This window comes from Argentina silus (genome assembly GCF_951799395.1).
Source record: "Argentina silus genome assembly, chromosome: 3".
Lineage (NCBI taxonomy): Eukaryota > Metazoa > Chordata > Actinopteri > Argentiniformes > Argentinidae > Argentina > Argentina silus.
The window spans coordinates 10501259-10521424 of record NC_139657.1 but is presented as its reverse complement, the minus strand read 5'-3'; the positions used below and the strand labels follow the sequence as shown (position 1 = coordinate 10521424).

General features: G+C 41.3%; 2 protein-coding genes across 2 annotated transcripts in view; both read right to left on the bottom strand.

Annotated features, from left to right (window-relative positions):
- Positions 1-288: 288 nt before the first annotated feature.
- On the bottom strand, positions 289-2396 carry serf2a (small EDRK-rich factor 2a). The gene is made up of 3 exons (XM_083666197.1): positions 2277-2396; positions 955-1057; positions 289-667 (listed from the first exon to the last, which is right to left on the bottom strand). Exons 1-3 carry the CDS (start codon positions 2281-2283, stop codon positions 598-600), a joined length of 180 nt encoding a protein of 59 aa, XP_083522323.1. The 5' UTR covers positions 2284-2396; the 3' UTR covers positions 289-597.
- A 1369-nt stretch (positions 2397-3765) lies between these two features.
- The window catches only part of fkbp16 (FKBP prolyl isomerase 16), a 27897-nt gene continuing 11496 nt past the window's right edge, over positions 3766-20166 (bottom strand). The window contains exons 7-11 of the mRNA XM_083667105.1: positions 8091-8308; positions 6549-6727; positions 6290-6367; positions 4470-4607; positions 3766-4337 (exon numbers count right to left, since the gene is read on the bottom strand). Coding sequence (XP_083523231.1) covers positions 4251-4337; positions 4470-4607; positions 6290-6367; positions 6549-6727; positions 8091-8308 — 700 coding nt within the window. The 3' untranslated portion in view covers positions 3766-4250. The remainder of the gene's footprint in view (positions 4338-4469; positions 4608-6289; positions 6368-6548; positions 6728-8090; positions 8309-20166) is intronic.

Sequence of the window (20166 nt, the reverse complement as noted above, 5' to 3'; positions counted from 1 at the left end):
AGAAGGGATACCGGTCTGTAGTTATGGACAGCAGACGGGCCAAGAGTTGGTTTCTTGAGAAGAGGCTTGACTCTGGCTGTCTTAGAGGCAGCTTGGACAGAACCAGTGGATAGAGAGGAGAAGATCCTGTGGATGGGGAAAAGCTGGCTAGTCAATAGAACAGTTTGTTCAAACACATTATTTTAACAGATATAAGATGCCCAAATGTAATCTTTTGTCATTTGCTGTTCATCATACAGGTCTGTTATGCCCTTGATATAATAGTATAAGAATAAACATGGTATCGACAACCATAAACAAAACATTTTATTGGGATATTTATAGTCAATGAGGGAATACAAAAATACAAGATTGCTTTCCAATGCTAAGTAGTGGAGTTTGACATTCCTGCCCTTTACATTGTAAATACTGATTAATGTTGAGCCTGAGTCCTTAAAACCGTTAATTTTCCAAACTTGTCGAGTACAACTTCCACCACAAAAGACTACTAGGGTTCTGAAAGCTGGAGCTTGGGACAAAAACAACAGGTCGTCTTTGAATAAAAAGGTAAAATCTTAGGGATCTGAGTGTAGGCGTGATTGGCCACTCTTCCTGTGGCTATTTGCTTTTCTCATCTCCCGGCTTATCATTGGCCTTTTTCTGTTTCTGTTGCATTATGTCCGCATCCCTAAGGAAGAAGAACACAAAACAATTAGTCAAAAACAAATGTATACAGTTCATAAATGTTGTGTGGAAGAACACTCCGTTCTTCCACCTTTACTGGCTGCTTGGCACCTCCATCTCTACGAGGACCTAGTGGTAGCTCAGCCCGGTTAAGGCTCTCTCTGTTTTTGCTGCCACCACTTCCCAACATACCCACTTGGGCTGAACCTGAACTTTTGCACACGACTCCACTGTCAGCCCACGTTCCTTAAACCTTGAATTTGTAGGTCTAGATGAACTTGCAGCACTCACCTCTGCTTCCTCGCAGCTGCAGACAAGCCATCGTCAGATTTCTTTGTCTTGTCACCTTGCTTCTTGGCATTTTTCGCACGGGCAAGTTCACGTTGATTCCCCCCTGCGAAGGAATTGGTTGGAGAGACCCAGTTGTGAGCAGAATAATAAATCATATCAGTTGACATAATAGTATCTGTCTACTCCATATTCATCTTATTTGACATGTTAAAGCTACATTCAGCAAAATGTGCTAAGCCTACTACTGTATGTGCAAACTGCATACCAGTGTGTTGCCACCAGCAACATTGTCAGAATGCAAACAGCACTCAAGGTTTTACATTCCGGAGCAGCATTGCTTTGTCTTTAGCCCCACCCATCACTAGTATTATTGATTATATTAACATGTAAAAAGCTTTCCAGTTCTCTGCCCATACCACTTGGAATGAGCTAATTACAGGAGTTCGTCCTTTTAAATGAGTTTAAAACAATAGTATGATGGAAAATGAAGTGGGGAGGTGTACATGTTTTGAACCTCTTTTCCCTAATCCTTCTTGCTGCTCAATGTGTACATTTAAGTGTATGTTTTAAACTGTAGAGCTTGTGTGTTTTGATCCAATAGTTTTTTGGTGTTTTTTGTTTGTTTTTTAACTGTGTGTGCTGCTATTTTGGCCAGGTCTCTCTTGTAAAAGAGATTGTTAAACTGAATGAGACTAACTTGGTAAATAAGAATAAATACAAATGAATGGGGTTGTTGTGTATATCAAAATAATACTAGTCACAGATGGGGCTAATTTGTCTCCCGATGACAACAAAACCAAAGCAATGGAGTAGGCCTAAGGAGTCCTTGCTTTGGATTTAGGGTAACACAGTTGTAATCATCTCATTCAGGAATTTACAAGTAATTTTAAAGAGTACATTTCATTATTCGAGACATTTTAAAGACTGTGGCTGAATCGGGGACCACTATGGCTAAACCACGATTTGTTATTGTACGTGGCACTTTAATCAGCTAGCCTAGCTATGTGCTAACTAGTTGTAAAATATATCATCTTCTCATCATTTATTCTAGGAAGCTAGCCAAATGTCCTCCGGTCACAAGAAAGTATAACAGACATACATGTCATATTTGTATTTGAAAACTACGATCCTGCTAAATCGTACAAATGATATGCATTTTATATTACTGTTGCATCCTCCCAAACTGGAGCTAACGTAGCATGACGTTATATAACGTTAGCATTGTCTGCTAACCTTACATAGGCCTTACTCAGCGACGTAAAAATCTAAGGCTAAGTAACACATAATATGAAAACTGAAATATATCCTTCTGACATACTTACTGGTCATTTTCGCTGATTATGGTTCAGATCGGAGAGAGCTCTCAAACCTGCCAGCTGTGCACCATCAATATTCGGTCGTATAGTACGTCACGGCAACCTCGATGTCACGTCGCGTGGGAGTACCGAGGTGTGTCGTCACTTCCGGGTCTCTGTCTGATATTATGAATGTTCAACAAATACATACAAGAATGTACCGAATTGGTATTGGTAATAGAGGGTTATATATATTGATATAATAATAATATTTCGGATATATCATGGCTCTGACTAAACTTACTAGTTAATTTAACCAGATAGATAAATACATAATTCATTGCATATTAATAAAACTAAAAGACAGTTTTTCAATGAAATATTAAATGAAATAACTTGCCATAAAGTCATTTAACAGATTAAGTGTGCGATATTGATTGGGAAAGTGAGAGTGTTTTTGATTTTACTTATGAAATATCTTTCAAGAGTTTACAACTTAGTTATTTATTTTTATTTTCCCTTTTTTCCTTCTCCTTTCTCTCTCAGGTTTTTAAAAATGTACTATCTTCTTTTTGTATGTGTCCAGTTATTTTTTCTGAACTCTCTGACTTGGTTGAAAGTTACTTTTTAGCAGTGGCTAAAGTTAGCTGAAGTTAGTAGTAGCTATTTAAACAAATCTGAACCATGGAGTACAGTTTTCCTGGCCCATGGACTACTTTCAGGGTAAGGAACCATCTGACTATACGGTGTAAAAAAACAACAACAAGTGTACAGTAAACATGTTGTCCCCCATGAATGATGTAGTGCCCCTCTATAAAAGTAGAGCGATGGAGAAACCTGTGAATGAAGCAGGACGTTTATTTATAAACATTTTACTATGTCACTCTGGTTTACTATTTCTATTTCTTTGCGTGTTGATTAGATTTTTAAGGAAATCGTTTTATTATCACTTTTGTATATTAAAAATGAAGTCATTTAAAAAAAAAAAAAGAAAAAAGAAAAAAAAAAAGGTTGATCAAATATCAAAGGTTGATCAAAGGTTGATCAAGCACGACAACTAAAATTATTTATTTCGGAATAGGTCCTAGAGAGCTTCTGTGTAACTCTTCAACCCACGGGGAATGTGTTTAGAAATGTTGGTGAGTATAATCTGATACTCATGCTTTGATGTTGATATCACATAGGGCTTCTGTGTGACGTTTGATCAATATAACAAAAAAACGTTCGCATCTCTCACCGTAGTTTCGTCAAAATTGGGCCAATCAGTGTAATTTCGCAAATGCCCCATCTGTATGGCAAGACCAATCATTCACCCAAGTTTCTTCGAAATTTTCCCAGTGGTGTCAGAGAAAAAGCTTATGACATAGGAATGGACAGAGACCGAATCATAGTGCCCTCTCCGATTTCATGGGAGATAACAACAAAAAAACTTGTATTGGTAGCCTCCATCTTAATATTAAACAAGTGGACATAAATGCTGCTTTTTCACACAGAATAACTTGAGATGATACTTACAGCAGATTAATTTTGTTTATTAAATTTCCCATTAACATAGATACAATTTCTTGACTGTGAATTCATTGAAGAAACCCCTCAGTCATACAAGATATCCCCAACATAAAAAAAAACCTAACAGGATAATAGTTAATTATTTGCTGTGTCCTTGTAACTGCATTTAATCTGAAAAGGAATCACTCTTAAAATGTCTTCTGCTAAATATTTACTAAAATGTGCTAAGAGGGGATACACTGTTGTCTTCATTGTTTGGTTGATGGACATTCAACAAATTCAACTGTATAAAGCAGCATTAGTCTACTGTTACCCTCAAATGAACACAATCTGTGGTGAACATGTCGGTACTACAGTATACTGAGTGATGAATAGGGTGATGTTTAACAGCTTTTTCCACAGTTCAGAACACTCTCATTTCCTTCACAGTAGACAATTTAGTTTAGTACTCATGAGCTGGACTTGAAGAAGACATTTCTTTTGTAGAGGACATCAGTTCCTCGCAGTCAGAACCACTGAAGTCACTAAACTCCCCAAGGCCACCACCAGAGCACCGAGCAGGAGCTTCCATGACATTCCCTGAAACACCAAGTGACGCATTGTCAACACTTTTTTTTTTAACTGTCAAAACTCAAATGTTTTATTTTGTGTTCTTGTGAACTGAATTACACTCTTAAACATGTAACTCAGGGAAAGTTCTCAGTGGCTTACAGAAGGCTTCTTTTTAGAGGGAGTCAGAAATGGTGCAATATTTTCTCCAAGCAGCTGGGCAGGTTTTGCTTTCCACTTCTGGGTATCTTTCCCTCCTGATTGCCTTCTCACTAGCTTAGACAGCTCAACATGGATAGCCTGAGAAAAGACAGAGAGACAGTGGTAAGTGCTTAAGCTAACAACCACAATGTAAAAACTGTTGGAAGATTTTGTGGTGGGTTTTCAAAGAGTTAGGTCTTTCACACACTGCACTGCAGGGAGTATTCTAGCAGTGAAGTGAAGGTCTTGGTGTGTTGTCATGATGGCATACATATGAGCTTGTACTACAAGAGTTGTCCAGTAGGTAGCAGCACATATTATCTAAAAAAGCAACAATCTTGAGATCACACTGTTCAGAATCCTCTCATTTTAGGATCTGTGTTTGAAAGTCAACAGATTCAGGAACTCGGACAAACACATTTTCAGTGTTCTCATAAAACACATCTTCACCACCTTTAACCTTTCTAACCACAATTACTGTCTTGAATAATACTCTATGCATGATATATCACATTTCTATGGCATTGGACTTCTTGGGAATCAGATTGGATAATTCTATGAATTACATTAAAAGAAAATTACATTTCCTGTACAGAACACTATGTATCATGTTGTTTTTGTCTTTCTCAATTCTTTCCCCCCTCATTTTCAGTACAGCTAAATTAGGTCTCTCTGGAAGGAAAGATTATTTTATCCGCCATCATGACAAGGGTGTAATTACCAAGGCAGGAGATATTTTAGTTTTGTCTAGACAAGACTCAATCACTATAGCAGTGCACATTGTAGGTCAAGTGGATCTGAGACCACAAGACACCCCATTCAGAAATGGGTTAAAAAACAAAACAATGAAAAACAGACCAAATTTCCAAATGTTGTAACTGAATAAATGTTTTTATTCCAGTCTCATTTAAGGTACCAGGATCTACCATTTTCTTAATTCATATACTGTATCATATATCTCCTATATTTATAAAACCCTTAATATTAGTCGTCCTCCTCCTAATTGTTTGAAGGTAATGTTTATTGACATTCGATGATCGACATACTATTTACTGCATGTAATGTATGACTGAGTTTCTCAGACTCCTGTAATCTGCGTGGCTGAGTGGAGGATTTGGCAGACAGCTCTACTCACAGAAGCAAGATAGAACAAGTACAGTAACACTAGATAATGATCTTTGCCATCTCCAGTGTCTCCACTCTAATAGCATGTTTTTGCCTCATTAAACATGTTATCCTACTCATATGGTCAATTTCATAATTTCTTTCTAGTCATGGGACCATTTTGCTTTGTTTTACCCTGAACCATGCATTTTTACATATGTTTTATAAAGCACACTCATTATATGTTTTTGGAAGATTGATAGTATCCATACTCTCAGTTTTTTGTAGCAAAAGTGAAAAGTTTGGTAAAATAGGGTAGGACGGAATGAAAGGCTTTTCGATTTTGGCATCAGTATTGGGCTATGGTAGCCTACATAACTCTGTAAACTCAGTGTAACCCAAACGTGGTTTCAGAACTTGAGGGTGTTAAAAATGTTACGTAAATTAAGACATACTTCAAGGGTCATTTTGCAATAGGTCCCTTGAATCAAACCTATATCTGCCATAATGAATGCTAAGTGAGTAGCATTCATTATGGCAGATATAGGTTTGATTCAAGGGACCTATTGCAAAATGACCCTTGATCTGTGTGTGAGGGATGGATTTCACTACCAGGCTAAGGAGAGGTGCAGGTGGTGAGAGCAAAGACATGCTCTCACCCAGACAGTCTATCTCACCTTGGTGGACGGCTCCAGTTTTAGGGCCTTCTTCAGTGTCTCCATTGCCTCCTGGTACTCACCCATGTCTGACAGAAGCTGCAAACATAACAGTTGTACTTGTGTAAATCTCCCTCATTCAAACAGATTGAATAAACAATATTTAATAAATGTGTAAATAGGCTAATGTAATAAGATTCCCCAATGTCCCTTGTATGGAAACACTGTCGACTAGTAGTGACACAGATGTGGTAATGAGAAGTCAGAGTGTGTCCTTTACCTTCCCCATCCTGAAGAGGGCTTTGACGTTCTGTGGGTCGAGGAACAGTACATCCCGACTGGTGTGCAGGGCCTCGTCATACTGCTCCAGTTTCAGCTGAGCTGCGGCTAGGTTGTTGAGACACTTCACCCTGTAGTCCTGCACCTCCTCCTCCTCCGCCATCCCAGCGTTGCCTCCGTCTGCGGGGAAACACAGGGCCACACAACCTCTCACACCTGGGCTATTGTCATGCATATTTCTTCCTGTGAGCCTCTCAGTCTCTCTGGGATGTCAGGGATGAATTCTATGCACACAAAGGAACTGAGAGCAGGAGAGACTCTGGGTATTTGATGTGGGGACATCTGTGTGTTTGTTTGCCTAAGTTGTAAACAAAATCCACTGTTAGAGCCATTATGGAAGCGCTGACTTTGACACTCCTCTGAGTTTGGAAGTCTCTCTCTCTGGTATAGCCCACAGCTGAAGTGAGAGTTGTTAGTCTAAGATCTGTGAGGGATAGTCGTTAGCAGATGTGTGTTAGGATGGAGATTAGGGGGAAAGGAGCAGTTACTTCAGGCTTCACAGGATATTCTAAAGACAATAGTTGATTCATCTTGTGTCAATCCAGGAGGAAGTCCATCAAAGAGTATATTCAGTTGTGAATGATCATGAGAGACCTAACCCTGAGTTTGTGAGGATGCAAGCTTCAAGTAGATTTGCATAACAGACACAGTCCTTTTCTTTCATTAAAACTGTGATGATGAGGTAAAGCACCATTCCAGGATGGGAGCCTTCACAGTGACCCACCACATCACTGTTCTACCACGTCAATCAATGACTATTGTGTGGTAGCGCTACAGTACTATATACAGTATGTTTATTTGTGCTGATGTATGTGCTGAGCGTTCAAATTTGTCGGCATGCACTGAAACTAAAATTGGGATATTCAATGATAATTGTACTTGAGAAATGCAGACATTCACTGATTTTATCCCATCTCTGGTGTTAGATTCTTGTTGAATCTGATAAATTAATTGCCTGTTAAGTGCTGTAGCGAGTTGAACCATTGGCCCATCATCATTGATACATTTCAAAGCAGCACATGCTCTTCTCCTCATTCATTCACTTCAGTAAATGCCCCTCTTGGGTCCATCCTGTCTTTCCAGCAATTAGAGTGATTAAGGACGTGGAAATAACATGAAAGTTGATTAGGTTTGGTTATAATAAGAATTAACCAAAACATTTCTCATGACAGTCACCTCTGCTGGATGTGGCTCTGCATTATGATGGCATGATTAGTGTTGAGATGGACTAGCAGAAAGCAAAGAGGAGACTATCATGCCATTTAGAGCTGAAAATATGGAAATTACAGCTGAAGTGTATTATCAAAATGTGTGTGTGTGTGTGTGGTGTGTGTGTGTGTGTGTGTGTGTGTGTGTGTGTGTGTGTGTGTGTGTGTGTGTGTGTGTGTGTGTGTGTGGTGTGTGTGGTGTGTGTGTGGTGTGTGTGTGTGAGTGTTGCATAGGACACATGATGAAATGATAGTGTCAAATAGGAGAAGAATACCTCTAGTGCGCGTGGTAAGGACATCCAGAGCCATACAGTAGGCTCTGGCAGCCATGCTAAACTCCTCTCTCTGGAAGTGAAAGTTCCCTCGCTCTCGTTTCTGGTTGGCGATGCGGATACGATCAGAGATGGGGTGAGTCAGTGGGTCTGGCTTCTCTCTGATGTCCAGGAGCTGCAGCTGGTAGAGTAGAGGGGCCCAGGATGGAATATCAGGGTCCCTGCCAAGCACAAACACATACACACATGTTCAGTTCCACCCCTATACGTGGACAACCTAAAACAACAGCTAAGGATTGCCGCTATATATTGAACTCAATATTGTCTTCAGAACTCAATTGTTCTGGTAACTGTTCCATCATGTCAGTATGCGTGTCTGTGCATTTCAACCATGATCCTGTTTCCCTGAAAAGCATCACAAAATCTGTTGTTCGTTTGGAATTCAGCTATAAGTTGCCAATTTTATATCTTGATTGGTTTGTATACACTGCAGCAATCATCCAAACCTATATAACCAATAGAAACTGTGTTGTATTTATATGTGATGTATTCATGCCTGTTCACACTTGTTTTGACAGCTGTTCCCTCCCAGGGCAGCGTCTCTACAGTGAATTAAAGTTTAATAATTAAGTCAGCAAGAGCGCTAGGGTTTGTGAACTTGTGAGGTATTTCAAGCCTTCTAAACAAGTAAGAAATTGAATCTTGAAACACCTGTGAGTTACTGGTGGCTTCAGCTTACTTAAGAGTCACTCAGAAGGAAAGTTAATTTGGTTATCAGCTGGTGCCTGTGACCGCATAGCACACAATGGTGCATTATCAGTGGTGCAATGGTGCATTATCAGTGCATTATCAGTTACTGTGTGACGGCTCTGATTCTGTGTGTGCGTGTGTGTTTGCGCTTGTGTCTGTGTGTCTGTGTCTGTGTTGCTGTGTGTGAATGCGTGCATGCCATGGACTTAATTTGATTTAATTTCGGTTAGCAGAGTGAGAGAGCAGTGAGTTGTCTCTGCAACTTAGGTGTAAAGAAGAAGTTTCTTCAAGCTCCATATGGTATCTGCACATTTGGAGAGCACAATGCACAGCTCTTTGTTTTATAGCATATATTACACATTTAGTGCCACATCTCACTATTATCATCCTGACTACAAACAAAGATGGCAAATGTAATGGGATACATAACTTCCTAACTCCTATAAGACCAATTAAAACTCAATCACAAAAGGAGTACAATACAACATGTTGTAATATTTAGTTAAACAAAGTGGAGATCTGACACAAAGTCAGATGCTCATATGTACAGGTGTCATGTAAGGCCCCCATGCTTGTGGCGCAAGATGATAGCACTCTGTGGTGTGTCAGATCATAAATTATTCAAACAGGCTGTGTCATTGACACAATTTATGTCTGTCTAACAGAATTAGTATAGCTGCAGTCACTGTGAGGTTGTGTCAGCCGGTGGCATCGGGTAACCCTTTCACCTGTCCTCCCGAGGGACTACATCCGGTGTTACGTGATGCATAGGCGCATGTAGCAGATGAGCTATGGCCTTGGAAACATGAGATGGATCCGTGTGCTGACTGAAGGAAGTAGAGGCATTCAAAGATGTTTATCAATTTAGGCTTTGGGTGACCAGACAAAGAGGGAATACTTTTGTTGAAGTCAGTCTCCACTATAGAGGCTCCCCTTGTCAATGTGTCTTGTTTTCAGATTAGAGTAGAATATTCAAATGCAGTTGTTCAATAACCACAGTCATGCTAATGGTCCCACATCAGCGGAGAAGCTGCAGAGGATGCAGGTGGACTCCTCCATTGTTTCCTGGATTACGAACTACCTGACCAACAGGCCAGTTTGTACGGCTGCAGGGATGTGTGTTGGACTGGGTGGTGAGCAGCACTGGCGCCCCCCAGGTGACAATTCTGGCTCCCTTCCTCTTCACCCTCTATACCTTGGACTTAAGACACAACACAGATGCTTGCCATCTGCAGAAGTTCTTGGACGATTCTGCTATTGTGGGATGTGTCAGTGGAGGTCAGGAGACCGAGTACAGAGGACTGGTGGACAGTTTTGTTGAGTGGTGTGAGCAGAACCACCTCAACATCAGTAAGACAAAGGAGATGGTGGTGGACTTTAGGAGGACTAGGGTCCCCCTGTCTCCTGTTTCCATCCAGGGAGAGGACGTGGAGGTGGTCCAAAGCTACAAGTACCTAGGGTTGCACCTGGACAATAAACTGGACTGGACTGTTAATACAGATGTCCCGAGGGGCCAGAGCCGGCTTTATCACCTGAGGAGGCTCAGGTCCTTCGGCGTGTTCAGGACTCTGCTGAACATGTTCTACCAGTCAGTGGTGGCCAGTGCAGTGCTTTATGCTGTGGTATGCTGGGGGTGCAGCATCAAGGAAGGTGACACCAAGAAGCTGAACAAGCTTATTAATAAAGCTGGTTCTGTCCTCGGTGTCACCCTGGACACTGTGGAGGAGGAGGCCAATAGGAGGATGAGGACCAAACTCCTGGCCATCATGGACAATCCCTCCCATCCCCTACATGACACTGTGACAGAGCAGAAAAGCTCCTTTAGAAACAGATTATTACAACCATGTTGCACTAAGGAGCGCTATAGGAGATCTTTTCTGCCTGCCTCGATCAGGGTGATCAGGCTGGGGGATGTTAAATCATACCAGACTGTTCTTACTGTATATAATGTTTCAGATGTCTATTTCATTCTATTATTCTATTGTCACTTTATTTTGCTGTTGTTGTTTGTGATGTGAGCTGCTGTAAAGCCTTAATTTACCCTCAGGGATAAATAAAGTACCTATCTATCTATCTATCTATCTATCTATCTATCTATCTATCTATCTATCTAATGTGAATCCACAGGTGCCTATTAGTACACATGTTAATGGAATGTATTCACAAAGCCAACTGGGGTGTTTATGTTCTGCCTGTGGATTTTGAAACTTGAAATGTTTATTGAGCATCTCAGTGTTCCTGGAAACCATAATAAAAGCCACAACCATTTGTCTTCCAACTTTGGCAACTTTGTAGTCAAATAGATTCAGGAAGTATCCTCCCCAGATGAGACATACATCTGTACGCCACCTTTCAGGACACGCCCTCTCTGGCAATGTCATTATTTATCTCCTAGACAACCAGATTCACGCATGTTTGATTCATAGACACAACAGCATCACAACTTGATGCTGTCATATCAGGTTATATTAGAGCATAACCATGGTAGTCTTCAGACTGGCAACTGCACAGTTCGCCTCCAGATTCAACATTTATGAGTCTAATCATTGTTCCTCTCTCTGTTATACATTCCACATCAGACCATTGATTGTGCAATAATTTCTGAATGGATTTCACACCTCAGTGCATAAACAGACATAACTAGATTATTATTTATTATATTTGCTGTGTAGCCCAGGGGAGGCTGGTGGAAGAAGAAATCGGAGGACAGGCTCATTGTAATTTATGGAATGGAATGAATCAGAATCAGAATCAGAATCAGAATCAGAATCAGAATCAGAATTATTTTATTTGGCCAAGTATATTTGCACATACAGGAAATTGACTTGGTGAGGTTGGTGCATGGACATACAAAACAAATAGCAAATATTGACAAGAAATTTACAATGAGGAATGGTATCAAACACGTGTTTGATACCATACCTCATTCCGTTCCATGCATTACAATGAGCCCATGCCTCCTATTTCTACCTCCACCAGCCTCCACTGGTGTAACAATTTACCTTTTCTCACCAAAGTGGGACTCCTGCTCTTATCTCACAACATTTCACAACAGTCCAAGGGCTACACATTATGTAACATTGAACTGTATTGAGGAAAAACCTGTTTTGCTAGGGGGTAGGACAAGAAGGTCAGTGTACTGCACGGGTCCCAGTATGGTAAACTCACAGATTGAGGATAAAATGTTTCCACTCTGAAGGAGCTGCAGGTTACGTGTGTGGCTGCAGGGAGGACAGTGTACTTTACTGTGAATCTCCTCTGAGAGAAGCTAGTTGGTCTGTTTACCTCTGAAAGAAGGAGGTGGACTGTTTACCAACACATCCCCTTTGTTCCTGTAACCTTGATGCCTATGGGCTGCAGACAAGCCTTTATGGTCTTTTTATCAACACAGACATTATGTAACAAAACATAAACCTGTGCACGTTGGTGTCTTTGTAATTTATTTTAAACTATGTTTACTAGTTGCTGGATGTGAGAAAGCTCAGAGAAATGTTTCCAGCAACTTTTTCTTTCCACTTTGTCTAAGGGGAAGCCAAGACCATCGACGGTATTGTGCCACTATCCAAAGTGGATAGTGTCAGTTCTTCTGAAAATAGATGTGAGCACAGCTTGACATCTTAACTTCAGCAAAGCTTACACAGAGAATTAAGCGAGACATCTGTCTACCATGCGTTGAGGGATCAAGATCAACATCCTTTAAACAAGCCAATCACAGTCAGTTCTTACAGTACAGAGGACAGTGCCAGTCACAGTACAGGATCTTTATTTCTATCATGCTGACATTTGCAGGGACAGTTGGTGAAATCAGGGCCGTGTTTAACATGCTCAAGGGAAGCCACATGGAGGATGAGTTTAATGGAGTCTGAACTGTGAATCAATACAAAAAATACACCTCCTGTGTCTTTGATGTATCAAAAGCTCCCTCATTTCATGCTTTCTGGATGGGGAGAGCTAATGCAACCATGAAGGTTTAATCAATGCAGGTAGCTGCTTCACTGAACAGACACAAAACATCAAAGGATAACGAGGATCCAAAGTCACATACTGTATGTGATGTCAATCTCATTTAACAAACAGGTATCAGTAACAGTATATACTGTATACTGTGGGCCTACACCAAAGGCATAGGAGTGAGTTGGACATTGGGGGGGACACATTTTGCTAGGGGGGCCTGGGGACATGCCCCCCCCCCCCCACCCCCCAGTGACTTTTGAGAATCATAAGTTATAGTTGAAGCAACTTAAAAGGCTAACAGGGGGCCTTGCGGAGGGGAACTTACTGGGCCATTCATACTGTACTGAATACCAGTGTGATGCCTCTCTCCCCCTCCCCCTCTGTCTGTTTGTCCTTGGCTGTCACTCTCCTGCATGAAGTCAAGTCAAGACATGCATCCACCCTCTTGACTAAAGCTGCTATCATTTCATCAGAGATCATGATAATTCAGATTGATTCACACTATGACAGATCATCAGTCTATGAACTATGGGCTTAGAGAAGCACTTCTCACTCTCCTACCTGCTGATTTGTGGCCTCTCTCTCTTTCTCTCTCTCTCTCCCTCTCTGCTGTCTGTCTGTTCATAGCTGTTACTCTCCTGCCATGATTATGATAGTACCAAACAAAGTCTTAACATATGCAACACACCTTCATGACCCATAATCACTGTGATGCAATTTCCAGCTAGTTTGTCAGGGGCGGTGAGGGTAGCTGCCAAGTTTAGTTACATATCCATTGCTGCTGTTGCAACAGCTAACTTTCTGACCCTATGATGAAGACCAAGACACTGATTGTGCAAGTAATTCTGTAATTCTTAATGCTTCAAAACATTACTCACTCATCATTTTTCCACATAGCCAGAACTACCCCAAGTCCCGCCACCACAAACCAGCGACTCGGTTTTGAAAATAAAGGTCCTGCCACCGCAAAATCAGTGACTTGTTTTTAAAAAGTGTTTTTGTTTTTGATACAAACACCCACAGACACACAGACACACGCGTGTAGACACACACACACACACACACGCACACGCACACACACACACACACACACACAAACACACAAACACACAAACACACACACACACACACACACACACACACACACAAACACACACACACACACACACACACACACACACACACACACACACACACACACACACGTGTCCATTGCATGTCATTTGGTCCGACATTTAAGCCACTGGCTGTTTCAAAGAGTTTTCCCAGAAAAAGAGCAATCATCCTCTTGAAGGATTCAACAGGTGACCTTTGGAACAAAATGTCATTAAGCACAGTAGCCAAAGGTTTTACTCCACAGATTGCTTGCTGCAACTCATTCAGTGGTACAAAGTAAAGACTACTAAAGTAGTCTCACTAAAGTCACGATTCTGGGTTCCGAGATGAATGCACATCTCGATGGAGTGTGACAAACATCTAGCTAGAGCTGTAGTTTAATCATTCTCACAGGTCATTCCTAATCAAAAACAAGAATGACTGTTCACTGTTCCTACCCTCCTCAAACAGAATATGCAGTTTCACATGGTTGTCAAGTGTAATTGACAACACAACATGATTAAAAATCCACAGGGTTTATAGTGTCAACCAGGTTACCTGTGATTAGCACCATAGCAGACCCCTGCTGTGCAGAGCTCAACCTATGGGCCCCCAGGGTCTGATTAGTACAGAGAAGAAACACAGGCTGGTCAGTGGGACTCATCTGCCATTACAACCCAGGCTTCTGCTTCTCAATGAAATAGGATCCAGGAACCTAAGCCAAGGTTAGGTTCTACAACTAGGGTAAACTAGATCCTGTCTCTGAGGGCATAGCCTGAGATCTCTCTCCCTCTCTCTCTCTCTCTCTCTCTCTCTCTCTCTCTCTCTCTCTCTCTCTCTCTCTCTCTCTCTCTCTGCCTGGCACAAATATGTTGGCCTTAAACTATGTGGTCTAATGAGATAAGCAATCGATTAACATTATATCATGAACCATACAGTCAGCACTTAAGCCCACATTTTATATAAAAAAGGGCAACACAAATCCTGTAGCACTTTAGGAGTGACAACGTGTGTCACCTGACTTCTGAGTCGAGAGTAGAGAGAAGAAAATTGGTATAAATGACAGGGGATGTTGAACAAGCACTAGCTGATGAAGCAGGTCTGGTCGTGGTGGAGAGAAATGGAGATGGTTGAGAGAATTTACACACACAGACAGAGGCTCTTATCTGGACAGAATCTCTTCAGGTTTTTCCACTAGCCATTTAATGAGATGATAATCATTTCATTAAGGCATTTAAAGTGAGCCTGATTCAAACATGCACGCACAATATTGTCAGTACATACTGTACTTGTCATCTTTTTCCACATCTTTTTTTTTTTCAACAGCATGTTTTTCTCATGATTATAATTTTGAGAGGCAACACAGAATGATATCGCAGACATATCATAATTTACATCGACAAAGTAGACAGTATGTGTACCATCTGCCATGCCAACAGTGATTGCTATGATAATGGTTCTCACTTAAAGAGGTTTGTTTAGTTTTCCTCCCTCTCAATGTCACCACTATAGGATGCATCCATGACTGTTCCATTTGTATCACGGATAGCTGCAACACAAACTTCCTCTTTCATATTTATGACACTAACTACAGCTGAGTCATTGTGTTATCGGTAAGACAGGCACCTTGGGGGAGGGAAAAGTGAAAAAAAATCCCGGTGGCGGAAAATCTGTATTTCCGTTTACGTCATGCACTCCATGTTTGCATCATGTGACCCCTTAAATGATGAAAATGCACAGAAAGTGCCTCACAGTGGTTGCTATGGAGATAACCTACCATTAGTACATTCGGGTAATGATAATAGATGTGTTTTACAAATCGTATGCTAATGCCTCGCAGTGGAGGATTTATGAGGTTACTGATTTTAATATGTGAATAAACAGATCAATTGGTCACTTAAAGTTCATTTGTTTCTGTTCTGCTTTTTAGACAGACTTGATAGGACCCAACACCAAAACAACCACACCAAAGGAGCTTAGCTTTAATCCTGCCTTCAGTGAAACGTCACAGCTGTTTTTCTCCCCTCCTGCCTAGCTCATTTACTGCAAAACAGCGCACTATTATCGTCTATGATCCAAGAATTGGTTTGCTTTTATGCTGTCAGCTACGTCTGACTGGGCTGCAGCCTCTCTGTGCGTTTACTATATTGTTTTGTTTTTATTTCCTCATCCACCAGATCCAACGAGGGAGAAAACAGCATGGATCAAGGGGAGGTTCTGCCCACAGCCTGGGGGAGAGGTCTTCAAAAGACCTCATATAATCTGGAGCAGGCCTCGTCAGCCTATTAAAGTGAATCCAATCTCACACCCCAGGCTATCTGCAGTGGTTACAGTAGCTTTTTATAGTGGGTTTATGTGTAATGGCAATCTCAGAAAATCTGGTTGAGGCAGATAGCTAGGACCGCAGAAACATCATGCCTCTTCTGTCTGGGGTTTAGGGGGTCATAGGTCAACAAACTGTGACTAAATGGGACTATTTTGAGACATGAGACTGATATGAGTGCATATCTCAAACCGCAGAATAAAACATAATTCTGTGATGCAATGCAATGATCTCACAGTTCTCACTAAGTCATGTTGCGCACATCGTTTTTTGGCAGCTGAGGCAGACTCATATTGGTGGATTTCAACTCATGGTTATGGTTTCACACAGCAAAGTTATGATAATGTAGTTGACAGGTTATCGTCACAAAGTGAAGCATAAATGCACATGTAAAATAGCTTTGAAGCTGTACCTGTTATATGAAATATAACAATATATTAAGATAATGTGGTCCATATATGATCCAGTATGTTCCATGTGTTCCATTTTAAAGTAGGCCACCTCCACAAGTACCTGTTAGTTTGCCTATCCTAGGCAGGACCAAAAAAGTAGCAGCTACTTCATAACGTGATAAAGTCAAACATAAAGTCATATTCTGACACATTTGGCATCTACACAGTAAACCATATTTCAATACTGGACGTTCACTGTCGTCTTAAGGAAATATTTTATTACAGGTTATGAATACAGTACTTCCTGCTATTTGAGTGGTATTATGACCTAATGGAAACAAAGAGAATTTAAACTTTATTGTGTGATGTTCAATGAAAGATGGAGAAAAGTAGTAGGAGAAAGTAGTATCAAAGGGATAGATTCGTAGGCTATTATGTTGTTACAATGGCGTTTTGTTATATGCTTGTACAATAACCCAGATTTGACTATGCAATTGACAGGGACTTGGATAGGCCTGCATGCCGTGCAGTCAAGGAAGAATTTAACTATCAGCCCCAGGGACAGGGCCTTTGGCTCAGTGGATTCCTTAGTGAGGTAAACGGCAAAACCACAGTTAAACAGCAATGACAGCTCTGCTCTCTCTCTGCATAGGCTTTGCGTCTGAGTTTACATACATAGAGCATTGCAGTGGAGTTTTGAATTTCAGTTTTGAACTTCAAAGAAAAATACATCACCACCAAGAAACTCAATAGTTACCTTTCCATTGCTATTTAAGTTACAATTATGTGCTATTTCCAACAGATTACACAGCTGATTTGAGTTACAAAGTCTCGTTTTGATATTGCATGACTAATATAAATGTAGTAAGCACGCACAGACTGTTGAAGAAGATTGTCAAATAGCATAATTGTCTACAAAGTCAATTGGAGAGAGTATCCTCAGAGCCATAGAGCTCCTCTTTGACTGGCACCAGCCTTTTCAATGCAGATTGGTTTTGGAGGCACATATTTAGTATGTTTCAGAGAGAGTGAGAAATGATGTGTAGGACATTCAAGTAATGAATGAAATAAATCATTCACATCCAGCAGGGTTGCAGATTGCCTTCCTCATGTTAATGGCACACCTTTCTGCTCAGTCTGGGAGATAGACACTTAATATTCAATCCCACTGTTATAGATTTCTGAACATTCTGACGACTGAAATGTTTGTGACCACATGCGGTTTAGTCCTTTATGTGTGACATTCTGAGAATATAATAAATGTCATAAAAATAGATATTAATCAAAAATTAATTTCCTTTCTTTCAAAGTCTCAGTCGTCACTGTATCGAAAAACAAAGATAAGGACCAGAGAGAAAATGGCGATCAAATAAATGTCACCATTTCTGGAATATCACGTAGGTGGTCATCAGTCACATATCCACCAGGAGGCCTGTCATGTCTGACTGATTAACAGTTGAAATGTTTGACAACAGTATGACTCCTCTGCTAATCTGGAGAAAAGTTTAGACTGCAACATTTCTTCTCATAGTCATGTAAATGCGTTACGACTCGCTTTGAGACATCAAATGTGGATGCGGTATGCTTGTGATCTGTTGGTGTGGTTTTAAGGTTCCATGAAACAGTTTTGTGAAAAGTGTCATTCAAAAATAAACATAACCCATAACATAATTAATGACGAGGACTCTCTAATAAAGTCTCTCCCTAACCCACCAGACCTTGTCTGTCTCTCTATAGACAGCAAGCCTAATGCAACACACTCACTTAAAGTGCTGTACCTACTAATTAGGCAGTCGTGTGTCACGTTGTCATGGTGGAGTGCTACACATCTGGGGGACTTAATTTAGCCGCGGTGCTATTAGTATGGCCCTTCACACTCTCCCTCAGATCACCATGAGGAGAGATGAGACCCCGAGCGCCACTCATTAGGCACGCAGCCACGTGTCTGAGGAGGAAGGACTTGACATAACTTGACCAGAGCCATTGGCAAAGGCACTGGGTCACATTTAGCAGAGACAGCCTGCACAAGCAACTGCAGGCAATTAGGAGGAATGTCTGGAAATTAACAGATAATATGAAACAGTACAGTTACAATGTCTATACTATAGGAATACTGTTTCTCACAACATGTGATGACATGTACTGTACGCACTCTGTATGCACTGACACATATGTTGTCTTCCAGTACGCCATTGAACAATAACATCTGAATTGTAATCATCACATATTCTAGAAGTAACACTATTGTACAAACAATTTTGTGTGGATTGATTGAACCATGATCTACTGAATTAGTCATAAATCCCTATAAACATCTCGGTTTATATTACAATCTGTCTTTCAAGTCTGTCTGGGGGTGGGAGGGGGTGGGGGGGTGGGTGCTGGTGATTAATAGGAGGTAACAAGCCCTTTGAAGATGTGTGTGAACACAGAGCTGCTGTGATGGACTGTAGTGCTGATCCGGGCGGCTGGTGACGGAGTGCTGACGTCTCAGAACGATGAGTCACCCGTTCACGTCCCCGGTGACAGAGGGGGGGGCCCCCCATGCCACTGCCCGTTCTGCCACGAGTCTGCCTCCCGTCTCCCAGCCCCCCAGCGTCAGACTGCAGCACCAGACACACACACACAGACAGCTCAGTTCCACTGGGCCACTCTCTGCATATGCTCTGCTTAGGGACTCCTGGAGACATTTAACACACTAGCTCTTGCAGACCAGAGGGACAGGACTAGATCAGAGCTACTATATATAGCTCTGTGTGTGTGTGTGTGTGTGTGTGTGTGTGTGTGTGTGTGTGTGTGTGTGTGTGTGTGTGTGTGTGTGTGTGTGTGTGTGTGTGTGTGTGTGTGTGCGTATGTGTGTGATCCTCTCTCGTGCTAACAACAGCTGGTCCCACCACTTTCCCATCTGCTTCCATTATACTGGTGTTGCAAACAGAAAAGTCATGTAGAGTGGGTGTGTTTATAAGTTGCCCAGCAACTATGTGTCTGTTATCACAAAAGGGTCTGGCTGAGGTCAGATTATGAGAAGGGTGCTTTCGGGGGGGGGGATAGCTCTGCCTTAAATTGTAAGAGGATAATAAGAGTTTGACCTGTGTGGGCCACAAATTAAGAATGAAGCAGGGTGGCCGTGACAGTGAAAGAGTCTGAGAAACAAACTGTGTTAAACACCTACTGTGTATTGAGAATAACACACAGGATTGAAACCAGCTATGAATACAGAGGAATAGGTTAGCACACACACTATCTTGTTACAAGTTGGAGTTTTCATGTGAAGCTCTTTATGGCTAGCTAGTCTGTGAACCGCACCCTCAGTCTCTCACTGTTAGATTTAAGAGGAGTATATTGGGGCCATAATGACTGAATATACAGATTGTGCAAGATCAGAAGAGTCTTGTGTCTGCCGCCTGCAATTTAGCAAGTAGATAATACAGTAAGACAAAATATGGGGAAAAAATTAGATAGAAACTACAATAGCTGCAAGTCCTCATGTTTCATATGGTAAACCATAATACCCCAGAGCCCCAGCCTCCATCATACACGAGAGAGTGTCTGGGGTACTGACACA

Excerpts from the sequence above, each read along its gene's own strand:
- serf2a (XM_083666197.1), bottom strand. Across the intron at positions 668-954 it reads GCAGCTGCGAGGAAGCAGAG|GGATGCGGACATAATGCAAC; the intron begins GTGAGTGCTGCA and ends CTTCTTCCTTAG.